This window comes from Alexandromys fortis, unplaced genomic scaffold (genome assembly GCF_014885135.2).
Source record: "Alexandromys fortis isolate MF-2015 unplaced genomic scaffold, M_Fortis_MF-2015_v1.1 scaffold_207, whole genome shotgun sequence".
Classification (NCBI taxonomy): Eukaryota; Metazoa; Chordata; class Mammalia; order Rodentia; family Cricetidae; genus Alexandromys; species Alexandromys fortis.
Genome location: NW_026068106.1, coordinates 1807641 through 1826792, shown reverse-complemented (window position 1 = coordinate 1826792; position 19152 = coordinate 1807641). Strand labels below are relative to the sequence as shown.

The 19152-nt window shown below is 39.4% G+C and overlaps 1 protein-coding gene across 5 annotated transcripts in view; it reads left to right on the top strand.

Annotated features, from left to right (window-relative positions):
• Positions 1–19152, top strand: part of Pkhd1 (PKHD1 ciliary IPT domain containing fibrocystin/polyductin) — a 438845-nt gene that overhangs the window by 313794 nt on the left and 105899 nt on the right. For 4 of the 5 annotated variants that reach the window (XM_050124099.1, XM_050124100.1, XM_050124097.1 and 1 more), the window contains 5 exons: positions 7628–7782; positions 9653–9805; positions 15190–16065; positions 17032–17200; positions 18294–18451. In XM_050124099.1, the coding sequence (XP_049980056.1) occupies positions 7628–7782; positions 9653–9805; positions 15190–16065; positions 17032–17200; positions 18294–18451 (1511 nt within the window). The remainder of the gene's footprint in view (positions 1–7627; positions 7783–9652; positions 9806–15189; positions 16066–17031; positions 17201–18293; positions 18452–19152) is intronic. The other variant, XM_050124101.1, reaches the window with a different exon arrangement.

The following is a 19152-nucleotide window of genomic DNA, read 5'->3' as shown; positions in this document are numbered from 1 at the left end:
TACTGCATGTAGGTTCTGTGATGACAATTAGGGTAGACACTAATCTGATTAGGGGAAAACCAGTTCAGTCACCCTCTCTGCTATTGCTAGGAGTCTTAGTTAGGGCCATCCTTGTGGATTCCTGGGAATTTCCCTAGCACTAGGTTTCTCCCTCTGAATGTAGGTGACAGTTATATGGCTTGATCTGTTGGGGGGGGCTCTGGCAGTAGGATCAGGACTTATCAAGGGTGCATGAACTGGCTTTTTGGAGTCCATTCCCTATAGTGGGATACCTTGCTCAGCTTTCATACAGGGGCAGGGACTTATTCTTGTCTCAACTTATTATGCCAGACTCCGTTGACTCGCCAAGGGTGGCCTTACCCCTCTGAGGAGAGGATGGGGGGTGGGATGGTGAGAGAAGGAGGGATGGGAGAAGGAGAGGGAGGGGAAATGGTATTTAAAATGAAAAAAAATTAAATAAAATAAAATAGAAATATTAAAAGTAGCATTTCCTAGAATGAGTCTCAAAGAGGATTGTTCTAATGAAATTGTATGAAAAAGTCTAATTATCATAGTGTATTGGTTTTATGTGTTGTATGACTGTTTTCTCCAAATTGAAACATCCCCTCCTGGAGGGAGGAGGAGGCTTCATAAGACTTGGGAAGTTTGCCAGGCTCAAACTTGTCATTATGGTAAGCAACCAGTGAGGTGGGATCATTGTGAGTTCAAGGTCACCCTGGATTACGCAGTGAGGTTTAGGGTAGCTGCAGAGTGAGAAACTCCTACATCGTTATTCAGAAAACTCACAGACCTCAGGCTACTCTTGAGTCTTGCAAGAGTCACACGGCCATTTGCAGGGTTACTTATGAGGAAGTAATAGCTGGGAGAGAAAAAGCCATAGCTGAAGTTACTTGGTTTCTCCAAGACTCTTCCATAACTGAGAATGCTTTCCTTAGTTGTCATCCATGCTGGGAAGGCTAGGCAGTGATACAGATCCTTTGAGTAACCTCTGCTGTCTTTAGTTTCTTACCTATGTTCCTGTAAGGGACCACTGTAACATCTTCCATTTATCAAGATAGGTAAGTGCAGAGAGGGGGGCAGAGACTGGTCCCTGAGGACAAGAGTGGCAGAAAAGAAAGAGAGAGTGAGAGTGAGAAGGGAGAGAGAAAGAAAAAGAGAAAGAGATGGGAGCAGGGCAGGCCAACCTTTTAAAAGGAAGCATAGCAAATGTGCATGAAGAGTGCTCTTAGGAGCTGCAACTGAGGGAGTATCCTGTCAGGACCCTTAGGGCAGGCCATTACAGATGCCTAAATACTAACATCCTTCCTTTGTTTATTATAAAAAGCTGCCTTAGATGGGGGTAGCAGGTGAGGCAGGGATGAGGACGCTGTGTTCTCAAGACTGCTTCATGCTGAGCTGGGCAGATGGTGCAGTCTTTGGGGTACCTGAGAAAGCTGGGGTGTTGTCCATGTCCTGGAGTAGCTGGCTGTTTAACTTCACTGTCCAAGCTCTATGGAACTTTCAGGTGCCACTTGGACCTGACAAAATACAAATACTATTCAAGGTGGTTCCAAGTCAACTCCCTTGAGCTCACATGAAAGATACAGAATTAAACAGGAGTTAATTAAAAGAAAAGGAAAACTGGTGTGTGGTGAACAAAACAAAGCTGACGTCTCTATGACCTACATGGTGTGGCAGACAGCCCATTTAGAGAGGGAGAACAAACACAAGCAGGTTTTGGAGCAAAGAAAAAGAAAGAAAGTGGAGAGTTCGTTCTCTGTTTCCCAACTGTATGGTATAAGGAATAGTGAGGTCAGATTTGATTTAAAAGGAATGGTTAGTGGATCTATAAAAGAATCCCAATAGGAATGAGAAGGTGTATGGCAGAGTTCCCAAGGATGAGGCAGAGGAAGATAGAGAAAGAAGATCAAAGGCCTGAATATAGTGCCATCCCAGGGAGCCAGGGAGTATAAGACTCAGCCGGCACAAGCTATTTCAGTAAGAACACATAAGAACAGGAGTCAGGGCTCTGAGCATGAGAAAGACACAGTTCCTGGTACCAGGACCTCGAGAAAAGTCAGAAGGCAAGGAAAGAACTGTTTTTGAGATAGGAAGCCTCAGATCCAGGGGAATAGTCAGAGGTGGATAACCCCACCAGAACCCAATTGCTGGTATTGAATGGAATGCCAAACCATCAGTGAAGGAGAAAGCAGATTTGTTGCAGGTGGAAGAGAGCAGATCAGAAAGCAATAGCTAAGGGATAGATGGGCCAGATCTAACTGCAAATATGAGTTTAGAAACCCTCAAATCAAGCACTGAATGCAAAAGTTGGAAGTGTAGATGATACCAAAATTCCCTTGAGTGTGGTAGATAAATGAGACCCAATGGTCTGTGCTTCCTAGCATCCCAGGAATTCAGAGAGGGTTGATTTTGAGAAAGCATGGGCTGCTTCAGTGTTTCATCAAACATAGAACAGGGGCCAAGGCCTCTGATTCTGAGAAGGCCACGGTTGCCTGGTACCAGGGTTTAAGGAGGTAAAAAGGTGAGAAACCATCATTGAGAGACAAGTCCTCGCTTGAGGAAAATGGCCAGAGGTGGAGAAGAGGGGGCTCACCAATGGTGCCAGTGTTAGATGGAAGGGCCCAGTCATCCATTAGCTGCAAAGCTAGGATGTTCTATGTAGACTGTGTTCCAGGGTTGCAGTGTGCTCCAAACTGCTGGCCGGCAGGAGAAAGTACTGGGAGAGCCTTTCCTGGTCAGGGGAACCAGTGTTGTAATTTAAAAAACAATGTTGGGAAGAGAAGTGACCCCGTGCAACAAGGCTCACCTAGGAGGTTTAACGGAAGAGGAGAGAGAAGTGGCAGAGAAGGGGCCAGAGAGGAAAGCAGACATCAGTCTCTGAGGACAAGAGTGGTGGAAGAGAAAAAGAGAAAGAGAGAGGGGGGGGGCAGGCTGACCTTTTGAAAGGAAGCATAGCGAATGTGCACAGGGGGTGTTCTTAGTGGCTGCAGCTGAGGACACATTCTGTCAGGAGCCTAATGGCAGGCTAGTACAGATGCTTAAATAATGTTTCTCTCAATAAAAACATCTTTCCTTGCTCTCATCTCGGGCTTTCCTCCATCTCAACTGTCTCTCAAGTTCTTATCCCCTCTCCCCTTGCCCCCTCCTTTTACTCTTCTACCCTCCCTCCTCCCCCACTTTTACACTTCCATTTTGTTAGGCAATGCCAGGTGGATCTACATGTTTTTCTTAAGATTCACCTTGTTAATTAGCTTCTCTAGGGCCATGAACTATAGGCTTGCTATCCTTTGCTTTATAACTAGCATCCACTTATGAGTGAGTACACACCATGTCCATCTTTCTGGGTACACATGCCCTTTGACACATTGACTTCACTTTCTTTTGGTGTGTACTCCATGGTGGTATTTCTAAGTCAATTAACTTTTTTTTTTTTTTTGTGGATTTTTGAGACAGGGTTTCTCCGTAGCATTTGGTTCCTGTCCTGGAACTAGCTGTGGCTAGACCAGGCTGGCCTCGAACTCACAGAGATCCGCCTGCCTCTGACTCCCAAGTGCTGGGATTAAAGGCGTGTGCCACCACCGCCCAGCTCAATTAACCTTTTTAATTTTTACGTTTTTTCCACTCTTTTTCAAGTATATATGTATATGAATGTATGCATATGTGTATATGCAAATGCACATACTTATTTGTGTTTGAACTTAGGATCCAGAGGATGGTGATTGAGGTCCTCCTCTGTTACTCTCCACCTTAAATCAGGTTCCATGAACCAGAGGCTCTAGAATCCATGAAGTCCCAGCAATAATTCTGTTTCAGCTTCTCTTGGAGCTGGATGTCACAGGTGTGCACAAGACAGCTGGCTTATCACCTTGAGTCTGGACTCTGTTATTAATAGCAGAGCCATATATCTGACTGCTGTGTCCTATTTTCTATAACAGCTATGCTGATTTCAATTTATACCAGTGGTACACAATGGATCCCTCTTTCTTCTTATCCTTGCATCACGTATTATCTTGCATCTTTTTTTTCTAACAGATGTTTTAACAGGTTCAAATTGTTTTTGAGTGGCTTATGAATACAGGCTGTTATCTACAAAGAAATTACTCACTGAAGAACAAATAACCATTTATTATGTTACCGTTTCCCCAGGACCCAGACCTTTAATTTGAACACCACCACTGATAGTATCTGCTCTGTTGGTTCTTGTATCACATTAGTGATGTGCTTTTGAGATATCTTGTGTTTAGAATATCTTTCTTTCCTCTCTTCTAAGCACTGCACGCAAGGCTTTGTGTAACAACTCTAGTATTTCAAACTTAGACAATCAAATAAGAGTATTAGATATTGTATATCATTGCACACCATCCTACTTATCTTGGGATATTCAACCATTTTTTCTTAATTTTGCACTCAATTGCTTAATCAGAACAACCACTAGGACATGATTTTATGGTTTCAAATTTTAGGGGATCATAAAACATATGATTTTTATTTTTAAAAATAACTAAAAATGATTTAAGACATAACAAGTTGATAAATAGTAATGCTTCCATAGACCCGTGGCTTGATATTCCCTAATGGTAACATCTTGTGTAGCCATAAAACATTGGTGTGGTTCTTAATGAATGATGGTAAGCTATTTAAACTTCACTACGCTGGAGAGAGGAAATGTTTAGTGTAATCTGTAGTATCTAGGAAGAACACAGCAAAAACATTCAGCTCGTATCTGCTTGTGTCTTTTCTAGAACTTAGATCATGTTAGCTCAACTATTTTCTAATATATTTTCTAATATCTCAGCATTTCCCCCTCAAGTTAAATTTTAATCAGTTTTTTACATACTATTCAAAATTTGTTATTACCATAATTATGATTAGGTATTAGAACATAGGGTCAGTGTCCCTTTTCCCACTTACTAGGAATTAGTGATCCTGTGTACAGCTTCTAAAAGGAATTCTTAGGATCTAGTGAAGCATTGTGTCCTAGCCTCAAATGGACAATCTTCCATGGAGTTTAAACACTTAACTTTAGGAATAAGGAAGAAAAGTACTCCGTAATGAGAAGGCTTCAACAGTGAGATTCACTTGTGATTTACTAAATATATAACTTTGCTAAATTGCCCTCTTGAGTAATAGTTTCTTTTTCTGTAATTATGAGAGTAATAGTGCCTAGCTAATATAATAATTATACAAATCAAATGCATTAATGAATGGGAATTATAGCTCAATTTCTAGCACAAAGTCTGACAGGGAAGCTGATATGCAGTCAAACTTCTGTTAGGGAAAGAAAATGAACATTTCTTGATTCATTTTGGATTGGGGCCAATTGAGCCCCTCCCTCCAGTTTCTAAATTTTTGTACTTCTCTAATTCAACCTCATCTTTCTACTTAAGAATAGTTTTCCCCATGGCTGTAGACTATGTGCATTTGCAGAGTCACTGAGTTTTATCTAGCTTCCCAATCCAAGGGGGCATTACTCCCTCTTTGTGTTCGTTCATAGACTAGGTCAATCTCATCCATTTTTAGTATAGGGTAATGTCTGGACTAATAAATTACACCATGTTCATGTTTCCATTAATTAGCGACCAATACTATCAAAGAAGAGAAGGCAGGACACCAGTCTGGGGTCTAAAGTTTGATATGTCAGAAGTTTGATGATTAAGGACTTGGTCCTCCTTCGAGAAGACTTCTTGAAGCACAGTAATGCAAGTCAGTATCCTTTAAAATGAATTGTCTGCAGGAGAGGAAGCAGACCCATTTGATCAGAGTACAAGGCTCAGGAAAGGCCACTTGCAAAAGAGGACTTACCTTTTTCCATAAGTTACATTTGGTTCTCTTGATATTGAGTATCCTGTGGGTTTTGACAAATGTATGAGAGTATCAATTTACTTCTCTACAGTGCTCTAAAGCCATCCTAAACTCCATTTAAGCTGAGGCTTGTCCTCAGTTATATTGATTATTACGGTTGTCTATTATCTGAAGAACTTCATTCAACAACTGTAAATACTAATGAGAAGACTCTCTAGGTGATCTAGGTCATGATTAGAAGACCGTGTTACTGTCTATTCTATTACTGGTTTCCTGTGTTCTGGCTTGAACTAACAGTTGTTTTTCTGACCCATCTTCTTGTGCACCTCATCCCTTATCTTGTCTCCCCCCTTCCTTTATCCTCTTCTCCCCATTCCCTTTTCATGGTATTAAACCCTAGACCTTGGATCTGTGTGGCAGACACTGCTACTATGCTACATCCGAAGCTGTTAGTTAATGAATAGTGTTAATGAATAGTGTGCTATTCATTAAGTAAGAAAACACATTCCTAAGTGAAAAAAAAATATAGGTTAATATTTTAACAGACATTCTTTGTCTTCCATTTTGTGTGTTATATTTACTTAAAAAATGAGGCATATTATTTGATAGTTTCTTTTAAAAAGTCAATCCATTAGGAAAAAAGGTCTTTGTAATTCAGTTATGGCAAACATTGTATTTTTAGATGACTATATGGTATTCTCTTGACTTTTGCTTCCATAGTTTTGTTATTATTTGAGGGCTTGCAATAATATAACAGAAATGTGTAGCTACTGCTCCCTGCACCCATTTCTCATTAACAGCCAGGGAAGACCCTGGCAAGGTGATGCTATTTAGTCAAAATATCTCTGGACTGGGTCAGGAATCTTACTTCATCTAACCTAGTCTTTGACTCCATTTGATTATCCACCCTTGAGTTACTATTTAATCTTCATTGTCAAAGTTTCTTTTTCCTTCCTTCCTTCCTTCCTTCCTTCCTTCCTTCCTTCCTTCCTTCCTTCCTTCCTTCCTTCTTTCCTTCCTTTCTTCCTTCCTTCCTTCCTCCTTTTCTTCTCTCCTTCAGTCCTATTCACTAAGAAAAAGCCACACATCCATGACAGGTCGAAGAGAAAATGAATTTAATGTGAGTCTAAGAAAATGCATGTACAAAACTCCCACTGACTTATAGAGTTAAAATCACAATGCTTGGAATAGCGCACCAGAGTAATGGACACCCACTATTCCACACAATGCAATTTGGATGGCAGGGTGAGATAGGAATATCCAACTGCATCACTGATGATACAAAGCTTGAAAAACCAAACAGCTTTTTGAGGTTGCACAGATGGAACTAGAATTCTAACAACTCATAGCAGTATCTGTATGATCAGGACAGTATTAGGATTTTTTGTATATATTGCCAAAAAAGAATAACTTACCTTCAGAAGACATGAAAAGAAATATCTTTATTACTCAAATTGTTTCATTGTCAAGAAGGGAGTTGGCTCTTATCCCAAACACATGAAGGTATGATTACTAATCTCAGACACGTTACTGGGAATACAGGAATGAACCACCATGCCTGGCTTTGTAAAATGTGGTTTCATTTACACATTAAGGTCTTCATACTTGCAAAACAAGGACTTTATTAACCCAGGATTTTCTCCATGCACAGGAGTCAATGTTCAACCAAGCATTTTTCTTGCGTTTTATTTTGCTTCCCCCTTTAGTTTCCATAGTGAGATTTGCTTATTTTTTATTTATTTTGTGTGTTTTACTTTTTCTTGGATTACTTTTTGATAGCTGTTGTTTTATTAGTATATCTGACAAGTGCTTTCTGAGTTTATAGAATTATAGTAGACGATGAAGTGAAGTGGCAACCCCTCGACAAAATCGTCCTTAGCTCTTCTTCTTATGAGCCTCATGAGGCAGAGGTCCTCACGGTCAAGGAAGTCAAGGGCCATCACATCAGGATCTATGAACGTCTTAGACACCGACACATTGGTAAGGCTTTGCTTTTTGGTTAAAGGAAATGGGTGGGCCATGAAGGATTGGCTTGACAGCCTGCCCAGCCATAGTGTACTTGTTTAATATTAAGAGTAGAAGGAGGTTTCCTGATTATTGCCCTGCACTTATCTTAGAAACTTTTCTCAATTTTCTTCCCCTCCCTTCCTCCCTTCTTCTCATATCCTCTCCCTTCTCCTTCCTTCTCCTCTCCTTCTTTCCTTGCTTCCTTCTGCCTTTTAATGTTTTTTTGTTTGAGACAGGGTATGATTAAATAGTACAAGCTTGCTACTCAAACTCATTCTCTTACATTAGTGCTCCAGTGCTGAAATTAAAAACATACATGCCCCATACCTTTGTACCTGGCTTACTATTTTTTTATTTTATTTATATATTGAGACAAGGTCTCATTATATTGTCCTGGCTGTCTTAGAACTTGTTATTTGGACCAGGATGGCCTCAAGCTCAAAGAGATCTATCTGCCTCTGCATCCCTGGTGCTGGGATTAAAGCTGTGCACAATCATACTTGACATATTGTTTACTTTCAAAATAATGTTTAGATATAGCAGACATTTAATTGCTCATAATGACAAGTTTAAGAGGAGAGTTGAAGTGTATTTAAAAATCAGATAGTTTTTGACTAATTCAGAAAAAAAACTCTTTGACACTAAGTATCCAGTTCATTTCATTTCATTGAATCCTGGGTCCCTTGGATAACAGTGGATAGTATAAATAGTAACTTTATTTTATATAGTAATGCATGCTTCTTGACACAAAATACATTTTATATATTGTCTAGTAAGATGATCAACAAAAAGCAAACAAACAGAAGAAACAGGAAAGCTCAGATACCTTCTTGTAAAAACAGGAAGTAAGTTTGTTATAGAAATAATAGCCATCAAAGAAAACCACCCTCCTGTCATGCATGAAAGAAGTTTAACTCAGGAGTGATAATGAAACATGAAAAATAAGCATCAGTGAATTTTTATCAGATATAAGGGGAGTGTAAATGTTCACCAAGACTGTCTAAAGTCTTTGTAGGTTATTGTTTCAGGATAAACACTTCCTCCTCCACTTTGTATTGTTGTTGAAGAGGGATTTTTCTATGTTACTTGGGCTGGTCTTGAATTTCTGGGCTCTAGACATTATCCTGTTTCGGCCTCCAGTTAGCTAGTACTATTGGCATGTTTCACTATGTCCAGCTTGATTTTCTATTTTAACAGCCTAGCATGGAAAAGAGACATCTTTATTAACCCTGGGCAACTGGAGTCACCATAAAATGTTAGTGGAAATAGGAAGGCCACTGATTTTTTTGAGATGAAACAAGGCTCCCCCTTACTTCCTGTTCAGGTAGATGGTCCAGGTTGCTGACAGCAGAAGCCCATCAGGAGAGGAGGTTACTGAGCTTAGCACCATCCCTTCTATGCCCTTCATTCTCTGACATTAATGTTTACTTTCTCCCACTACCTCATCTGACCTGGCATTCTTTACTCCTATGATGGAAGTGTATGGACGATGTGTAGTCAAACGCCAAAGCCTCACACTGATGCAAGAAAGGAAGGACCGTGTGGCCTCTACTAACTAGACAAATCTGTGAGCAAGTGGCCTGCCCTAGTACCCAGAGTTATTGAGAAGAAATGAATTATTGCTCACACATTCTCTTTGATCCCAAAGAGGGACAAGAGAATAGGTTTTTCATTTCTTGACTGACATCTGTGGAGTGTGCCTGAGGAAAGGCTGGCTTTCATGTTGGGGAAGACTTCTAACTGGAATAGGAACTTTCATTTGTGAGGTACAGTAGGGTCCCCAGCTGGTGGTTTCCAAGGCAGCCAGTTAAAAGTTGTTTGCCTCTGACCCCTGCTTCTCCAGGAAGTGCCCATATCATGGAGAATGGTCAGCGCATTCCATTGGCTGCTGAGGTTGGACTGTTGACGAGGAACATTAAAATTCAACCTGATTCATCCTGTAGAGGGAGACTCCTGGTGGGGTCCTTCAGGAAGTCTAGCAGAGAAGAGTTTTCCGGTAAGTGAAATGAAATTTTCAATCTCTTAGCATTACCGGTTAGCTACTAAGGAATTCTGAACCACTCATCTGGGGCTCTCAGAAACTTTAGCTGGGAGAATTTTCACTTGTAATGCAAAATGATCAAATTAGGTGGCTTCTTTGTGCTCCAGGAAGCTATGAATTTTCAGCCCTAGTCTTCACTAAATTAGCAGTGTGAAGTTAAATAACATCCTAGAGATCAGTGCATATGTGCCTTTTAACCTCAAGGAAAACACCTTCGGCAGATGGGAATTTCCCTCTGCTTTGAAATGATGGATGACTTCATAACTGTTTTAATTTTGTCACTTTCCTAATTTTCTCTTACATTTTCCCAGTAGTATGCAATCTCTAGTCTTAGACGTGAGTCATGCTACAAACTAGTGGCTGTAATTTAAATACGAATAATTTCCATATCTTAAAGTGTTCTAAAGATCAGTTCAATCATTTTAAAAGATCAATGAAATCTTTTTTCTTTGAAATTTATGCTTCACCTCTTTTAGAATCTTGCAAAATTGATGACCTTATTTATTAAAGGTTCTGGCTATAATCTGGCAAAGCTCATCCTGATCAACTAGTTTGGTAGATTTTGTCAGGACTACTCCATCTTCGAAAAGCACTGTGGATCTGTCCTTCATGATCTGAACTTATTTATAAAAACATTTCCTTTGATTCTAAGTAATTTACATGAATACTTTTTTTTTTTTTTGGTTTTTCAAGACAGGGTCTCTCTGTGGTTTTGGAGCCTGTCCTGGAACTAGCTCTTGTAGACCAGGCTGGTCTCGAACTCACAGAGATCCGCCTGCCTCTGCCTCCCGAGTGCTGGGATTAAAGGCGTGTGCCACCACCACCCGGCCACTTGAATACTTCTTGAGCACACATCCACTGCAGATTAATTCTATTTTCTTTTACCTAAAAATGTAGATTTTCTTCTATTACTCCTTAAAGGATATCTGTTTGTTTGTTCTTTCTTTTAAAAAAATATTTGTTATTAGAAAATGTCTGGATGAATCTAAAAATGATTCTTTTATGCTTTAGTTTCTATAACTAAAGGGAATCATTTGTTTTTATCAATGAAATTTTTCTTCTTATTTTTCTATGAGATAAAATGAGGATGCAATGCAAGGGATGAGCACAATACAATAAAGGACAGGAGACAGAAGAATGTTTTCACGTAGGTGAAAATCTTTTCTCTTTATATGGAGGCTGTCATTTCTACTCTAAGATGGAAGTTATCAATGTCTATTATTCATTTGTATACCTCTTAAACCTAACCAGAGAAGTTTCTCAGTGCAGCGGGCAGTTAAGATAGAAACATTCAACTGTGTAGGGTAGTATCCGGGAAGTGTTTAGCCAAAAGTGGTAGATCAATATTACCCCCTCCCTGTCTTAGTTAGGTTCCTATTGCTGTGAAGTGACACCATGACTACGGCAACTCTTAAAAAGGAAAACATGTAATTGTGGTGGTTTGCTTACAGTTTAGAGGTTCTGTCCATTATCATATTGTTGGAACATGCTAGAAAGCAGGAAGACATGTTGCTGGAAAGGTAGCTGAGAGTTCTTTATCTTCCAGGCAACAGGAAGTGAACTGTCTCACTAGGCGTGGCTTGAGCATATATGAGACCTCAAAGTCTGCCTCCACAGTAACACACTTCCTCCAACAAGACAACACCTACTCTAATAGATCATACCTCCCATTAGTGCCACTATCTTTGGGGGCTTGTTTTCTTTCAAGCCACCACAACCTCCAATCACTCCAATATTCAGGGGCAGAGAAAGGAGTAGAAAGACAATAAGGGTTAGAGGTTGAAGAAGACTAGATCAAAACCATGTCTTTAAGGCATGATAAGACTACCTTACTCAATAACTCCCAGAAGATGTAGTTGCCTGTGTAAGACATATATAAGATCAAGCCAGTCACTATTACTGTATGAACCTCTTCTCCCTAACTGAGCAGCCATTGACAAATGATGGCTTCTTGGTAAGAGAGAGTCTCTTGTCTTTAATGGTGTGCTTAGTGGGTTGAGTACATTCCAGTGAAGTCCCCTTACCCAGGACTTTATGAGTAGCACTAATTTGACTGACTGGGTTCAAAATACATTGTATGCATTTATGAAATTCTCAAAGACTTATTACAATACTATATATTTTTAAAGAAAAGAAACTAATTTTGTATTTACATATAATAAACATTCAGAGATGACCTGGAAAAAGTGTTTTAAGCTAGTATAATCAACATGGGATGATTCTTGGTATCATCCATTCATTAATTTGGAATATTCTGATCTTAAATCAGAAGTTTACAATTTCTAGTGAATAGAAAAAAACACTTTTCATAAGCTCTGTCTCTATGTGTTCTTGCTAGAGGTGAGTTTGCTCATTAGGAGGAAAATTCTCGGCATCTGTCAGTATTTATTGAGAGATTTTTCTGGAACTCAATGAATAATTGCCAAATGCACAGGACAGCAACATATAAGAAAGAAATGTCTGGCTCAAGGTAACATGGGGTTTAAGTTGGACAATCTTGCTATAGAAGACAGAGACAAAAGCTGAAGTGTGGTCTTGTAGAAATAATTGTAGTTGGGACATCAGGAGGGAAGAGCATCATAGAAACCCAGCTAATGAAAACAAGCTCACCAGAATAGGTCAGAAAGACAAATCTTACAGTTGAGGGCAAAGTCTGAGAGAATCCTACATCTCCGTAGTTGCTAACCCATAGCTTTTATCCAAGAGAGAGAGAGAGAGAGAGAGAATGAGAGAGAGAGAGAGACAGAGAGAGAGAGAGAGAGAGAGAGAGAGAGAGAGAGAGAGAGAGAGAGAGAGAGAGAGAGAGAGAGAGAGAGAGAGAGAGAGAGAGATTTTTTTAAATGCTTCTGTGGACTGGAATTGTTCTGGTTTTTCCATAGTGGATTTTTTTCCTGTTAATAATCCCTTTCTGTCCAGTATACAGTCCAGGTTCTCATACTACATTAAGAAAGAATCCTTGCTTTTTAATATAACCCATGTCATTGCAGACGAGGGTTGGGGGAAAGAGCGTGATAACGAGTGAAGCAGAGAGTTTGCTGTGAGACTGTCTAAACATGAGTGGAATAAGGATGACAATAAAAAAAAACATGCCACAGAAAAGCAAGGGAGGATCATGGGGCCTACACAAAGAGCTGCAGACAACTACAAAATTCTAAATTCTGGAGAAACAGCCTCCCTTAGGGAAGAGCAAACCAACTGGTTCTCCAATATTATTGGCCAGCAGTCTCGGGAATGTACAAATGGGTACTAATATATAGACTGAGAAGGTTATATTTAGAAAAAAAAAAGATTGCAGAGGAATTTGAAAGAGAGAAAGGAGGGGGTCTGTACATGCAAACAAAATGATGCTGAACAGTGTGAAACTGTGAATCACAACCATATTGAAATAAGATATTGAAATATTGCTCACAGGATATGCTAATGAAAGCCTAAAATTGCCATGCATAATAAGAAACAGGCTGTTAACATGTGAACTTGTATTTCCATACCATCTACCAGAAGCTTCTCGGTCATTGCCAACCAGGAGGATTAATTATTGAAGTTCTTTTACCAGTTCTAGGAAAGGCACATAGTCTTTCACTGTCCCTTCTTACAGGGACAGACTTCTTCACAGCAACTGATTTGCAAGGCTTTAAGTTTCCTATCTCTGAAATGGAAGTGGAGAACTGAAGGTTTTAAGGCTGGTCTATCTTTGAGCTTGAAGTAAAAGTACTGAAACATAGTAACTTTGAAATTTCACATGCCTAGTCTTTTCTAGTTTTTTTTTTTTGAAGAAGTAACTTCATGATTTATCTTGGGTATTGCCTCAAAAACCAAACCAAACCAAAACATCTTAAATCCCAGCAACAGCAACTAAGAAACAAAATGAGAAAAAAAAGGAAGAAAGGAAAGAAGAGAGAGAGAGAGAGAGAGAGAGAGAGAGACCAAGTTGTCAAGCTGTAGCCTTCCAAGCAGCAGATATGTGACTCATGACTGACAAACAGTTATTGTCTGGTTATCTGACTTTGTGTGAAGATGCTCCATTTATAGTGTTGAACCTTTTACTCTTGCATGTGTGTATTTGCAATGTGGTTCATAACATTTAGTCCTATGTTCAGGTTGAAATCTTAGTTTGTCAACTATTTTCTTTCTTAGTTTTCTTATCAACAAAATGGGAATAATAATAGGACTCAACTCATAGGATCTTTGTAATAAAATTGTGCTCTTTGTGTGTGTATGTATGGGTGTGTGTGTGCATGTGTGCATTACAGAAGAGCTTGACATACAATCCGTGTTATATGGGAATTAGATGTTACGGTTATTTTATTTCATTATTAATTTATAACCTATAATCATATAGTATGTATTTTATGTATTTTTTCCAAAAGCATTTATACTGTTATTGATACTCCAATTTAAAAACAATGAGTGGACTGAATTCTGTATGATTTTAACTATATCTTTTTAAGGCAGTACAGGTAGACATGTGGTATTCAATTGTAATCCTAACACTTTGGAGAGAGAGGCAAGAGGGTTGTGATGTTGAAGTCATCTATGGCTACATAGTCAGTTTCAGTCCTTCCTGGGTTTCATAGTCAAACTCTGTCTCTAAAAATATAAAAACAAGCTAGGCATGGTTGCTCAAGCCTATGACCTAAGCTACTCTGGAAGCTTAGGCAGGAAAATCACAAATTACAGACCTGTGTGACAAATTAATGAGACTCTACTAAAAAAAATAGGCTATGTTAGAGGTATAGTTAGTAGTAGAATAATGGCCTAGTAGGGTCAGGGCTGTAGGTTCAAGCATCAGTATAGCAAAACAATGCACAAAAATGACAACATTCAAAAAGCTTGAAGTCTTCAGTGAAACTATGTAAGTATTCATTTTCATCAAAAATGTACAAAATTTCATTGTCATAAAAATAAAGTGGAAAATACAGTGTAGCTAAGATTAAAATATAGAAAGGGTTTCATGGAGGTCATTTCTTTATATTTACTCCTGGGAATTGATTATAAGGTCTTACACATGCTGGGCCAGTGCCCTTGATCCAGTCAATGCAGAGAATATGGAAACCAGTTGTGTACCTCCCCAAGGCCATTCCCTCCCTTATTTCTCTAATTTTTACTCCTTATATCAGAGTCCAGACTGCACATGGCTGTTTGTAGACAAGAATGTGTTATTTCCACTGATTAATGTTTGTTAGTGAGAATTTATGGTGTGATATATAGTTCGAGTGTAAAAATAATGATTATATTTTACTTAAATATCTGCATATTTTGATGCCCCCAAAATAACCTCCTTTGGTATTTTGTGGGGCATAAAAAAGGACTTGACTTGAATATGCACATTTTCTTTGCAGGTGTTCTTCAACTTCTAAATGTAGAAATTCAAAACTTGGGGTCACCATTGTATGCATCCATTGAGTTCACTGGTGTGTCAGCAGGATCCTGGGTGATATCTTCTACTGTACATCAAAGCTGCGGCATGGGCATCTATGCATCTACCAGTCATGGGATGGTTTTAAATGACAATGTAGTGTTTGGTACCAATGGCCATGGCATTGGTCTGGAAGGTCTGAACCATTCTCTCACTAATAACCTTGTCATCTTAACGATGCAGTCAACAAGGTCATCTCCTTGGGTGGCAGGAATCAAAGTGAACTATGCAAAAGATGTCATTCTCCGTGGCAATGTAGTGGCAGGATCAGAAAGAATTGGCATTCAAATATGTGGCCATAGCTGCTCTTCTGAAATGCTTTGGTCTGACAATGTGGTCCATTCAAGCCTCCATGGAGTTCACCTCTATAACAGAAACGAACCCAACAACTGTACTGGTGTCTCTGGATTTCTGGCCTTTAAGAACTTTGACTATGGTGCCATGATACAGACGGAAAATAGTTTGGTCCTGCAGAACATCACTCTGGTAGACAATACTATTGGTCTTTTGGTGGTTGCATCTGTATCTTCTGCTCCTCCAAGCTCCATTATTGATGTGCAGATTGTGCTTAGGAATTCAGTCATTGTGGCCACTAGCTCCTCTTTTGACTGCATTCAAGACAGAAAGACACCTCAGTCAGCCAACTGGACATCAACAGACAGAGCACCTTCCAATGCCAGAGGGGGCCGGATTGGCATCCTGTGGCCAGTTTTCACCTCAGAACCAAATCAATGGCCTCAGGAGCCATGGCACAAAGTGAGAAGCAGCCATTTAGTCTCCGGAATCATGAAGCTTCAAGGTAGGATTCTGGAGTTTGTCCTAAAAGTGTGGCTTTGCACACGCAAGCACACAACTTTCAGAAGCATTCAAAAATCATAAGGCAAGAAGGTCCAGTGTGGTCTAATGCTCTCTTGTCTAGCTGAAATTTGAATGTTGATGAGCCACATCTGTATATTAAAGGCAGTGAGTGAGTCCTTACAGAAGTTACTGCTTTCTTCTTGCTGGAGAGACTTCATTGTAACTGTCTAACTCAAAGATAACTCTTGGCTAGAAGTCGTTTTCCCTATTGTCCACTAAAGTAACCGAGACACAGAAAGTGTACCTCAGCTTTGTAGTTGGCTGCTGTGATGATGGTTAGGTTTAAAGTCAGCATTTAAATACTTGGGCAGTTTATCGTCTATCAGATAGTTTTGGTAATTCTGTACTTATTCCTCATATATTTAGTCCTATCTGGTAGTTTGCTTGAATATTTCCTAAAATAGATTTTTATCAAGGTTTTAATTTAACTTTTTCTAAAGCTTGTAGTAGATTTAAATTATTGTTTCTAGAGGCATTTTTATTATTTTATGTGTATGAGTGCTTTGCCTTATATATACAGATCTGTCTAGCATATACATGAAGTACACACAAGCACAAGAGCTGGAAAACGGGTGTTAGACCCCAAAACTGGTGTTAAAGAAGACTGTGAGCCTCGATGTAACTGCTAGGAATGAACCTGTGTTCTTTGGAATAACAGTCATTGCCCTAGCCACTAAACCAGCTTTCTAACTTGGAATTGCTGTCTTTTTTTTTTTTTTTCCACACAGTGTTCACGTAGGACCCAGATATTTTGTTACTAAAATTCAAATAAACTTCCTGGGGTTATTCTGGTTCAATTAAATTAGCTCCTATAATATAAATTATGAAAAGAATATGTAGTGTAGTATCTGTTTGTGGTTGGTGGTGCACATGATATAATCTTGTGATGTACTGTTTAATATTTCAGATGTCACATTTTCTAGTTTTGTAAAGAGTTGTTATAGTGGAGACCTGGATATCTGCATCCTGCCTAATGAACACAGCACTGGAATCATGTACCCAATAACAGCAGAGAGGACCAGGATGCTAAGGATGAAGGACAAAAACAAGTTCTACTTTCCTCCATCACAGCCCAGGTACCACTTTCAGTACTGACAAGATATTATAATTTGAGACAGTTCTCAACTTTTTAAATCCATAAGACACTAAACATTATAACACCATCACACAAATTGAAATTAATCCATGTAGAAAAGGCTGGTGCCTTGGTTTAGTGGTCCCAATGTTTTACCCATCACCTCTGTATTTTTGTCCTTTCATATATGACTTTAAGAATTTTGCTCACAAACAACAGATGCTAGTTACTGATTTCTCCCCTCTTGAGTCTGTTTTTTTTAAAGAAGTGATTTTGTGACAGTTTTATTGTTATTTTTATTATTTTTTCTTATGGATATTTTCAAAACAGCTGATTCTAAACAATTCCATTCTCTTCTCTATCATGGAGCACAAAGTTCACAGTTTCAGATGGGGGCTCAGGGAGACTTTGATCAGGCTGAGGTTATGGGAGGAGATTTCACCTATTGCTAGGAACTCCGAAGACAAACCATGAGTCATAGGCCAGGTGTAACTAGTACACGTATGGTCTCGAATATGACCCGAGAGCTTCATTCAAAGATCTGAAAGTTAAAAAAAAATGGGTTATGCTTTCTCACATTGGAAAAATATTCTGCTTTAGGGAGAAAAGGGATAGGCTAAATAAACCGCCACATATAAAAAGTTCATGTATTTGACCTAAATAGTTTCCTTTTTAATGTCCATCCCCTGAGCCGTTGTAGTAACTCAGTACAGTTAGTCACACAATTTCTGCTGTGTTATTACTTGTTAATTGTGTCTTACTAGTGGGATGAAAGCTATACCCGTTGGTCCATTTGTGCCTATACCAAATGCCATAAGGTAGATGATTTATTATATTGAGCAAATATTTATTTATGATAGTTTTGGAGTTTGGTAGTACAAAAATCAAAATGTCTCATGACGTTTTGTCCAGGACATGATGTCCGGGGAGGGCCACTATGCAGGTCAACCATACTAGGTGAAGGATAAAGCCTCATGGGGCAGGATAGGAAGATGGGTACTCCCTTGACTGGCTAAAAGAACAGCACTGCCAATGAGCTTTTATTTTGCTGCCTATCATGAGATGAGAGAGTTGCTTTTTCCCTTTTTCCACAGGAAAGACTTAGAGGAGACCGTTTGCCATGAATCAGACTGGGAAAGCCCAAGAAAATGCCTCTTCATAGATCTGGATGGGAGAACTCTGGGTCTGCCCCCACCAGTTTCTGTGTTTCCAAAGACAGAGGCAGAATGGACTGGATCGTTCTTCAACACAGGTTGGTTATGTCTGACCATGATGCCTATGGCAAAGGCAGCAGGCATGTAAAAGAACTAGAGGCCCCTGTTGTCCCTTGAAAACAGGAACCAAAGTCTAGGATTGGAGTCTGTACTACCAAATCCATATTATAGGAGGGATACTCAGTCATTATGAGATACTATGACATCACCACTGGGACCTGTATGAATGCCTGTGTACATGTCAAATCTACATAGTATCATCACTCAGCCCTGAGCACAAGTTAGAGAATAATCCTCATTCACCCCTTAGCCATGAGTAGCATTCACGTCACCTTGAACTAACCCAGTGACCCATGAATCCATCTTTCTTTTCTGTGAAGACCTGAAAGGTCATTCTGGAGAGAATGGTGTAGGGGGGGGGGCACCTCGAGATTCATCTCTCTGTTCTCCAAATGTCTCCTAAACTGTGTTGTGCTCAGAACTTCTGCTCTCTACTTTCTTTCCTTGCTCATACAACCACAATGCCACTGCATACTGATTTTTGTAGTTGGGTCCTGGAGAGATTTCTTCTTCTTTCAGCAGGGACATGATTTTCCATTTGAACTGAGTTTGCACATGCTGCATGAAAACTTGAAAAATGTTTCCACTTTCCCTGTGCTTATTCTTTTTAGATTCTTTTTTTTTTTTTTGGTCCCCCTTCTCTTTTTTTTATCAATTGCTTTTGTTCTTTTATAATTCT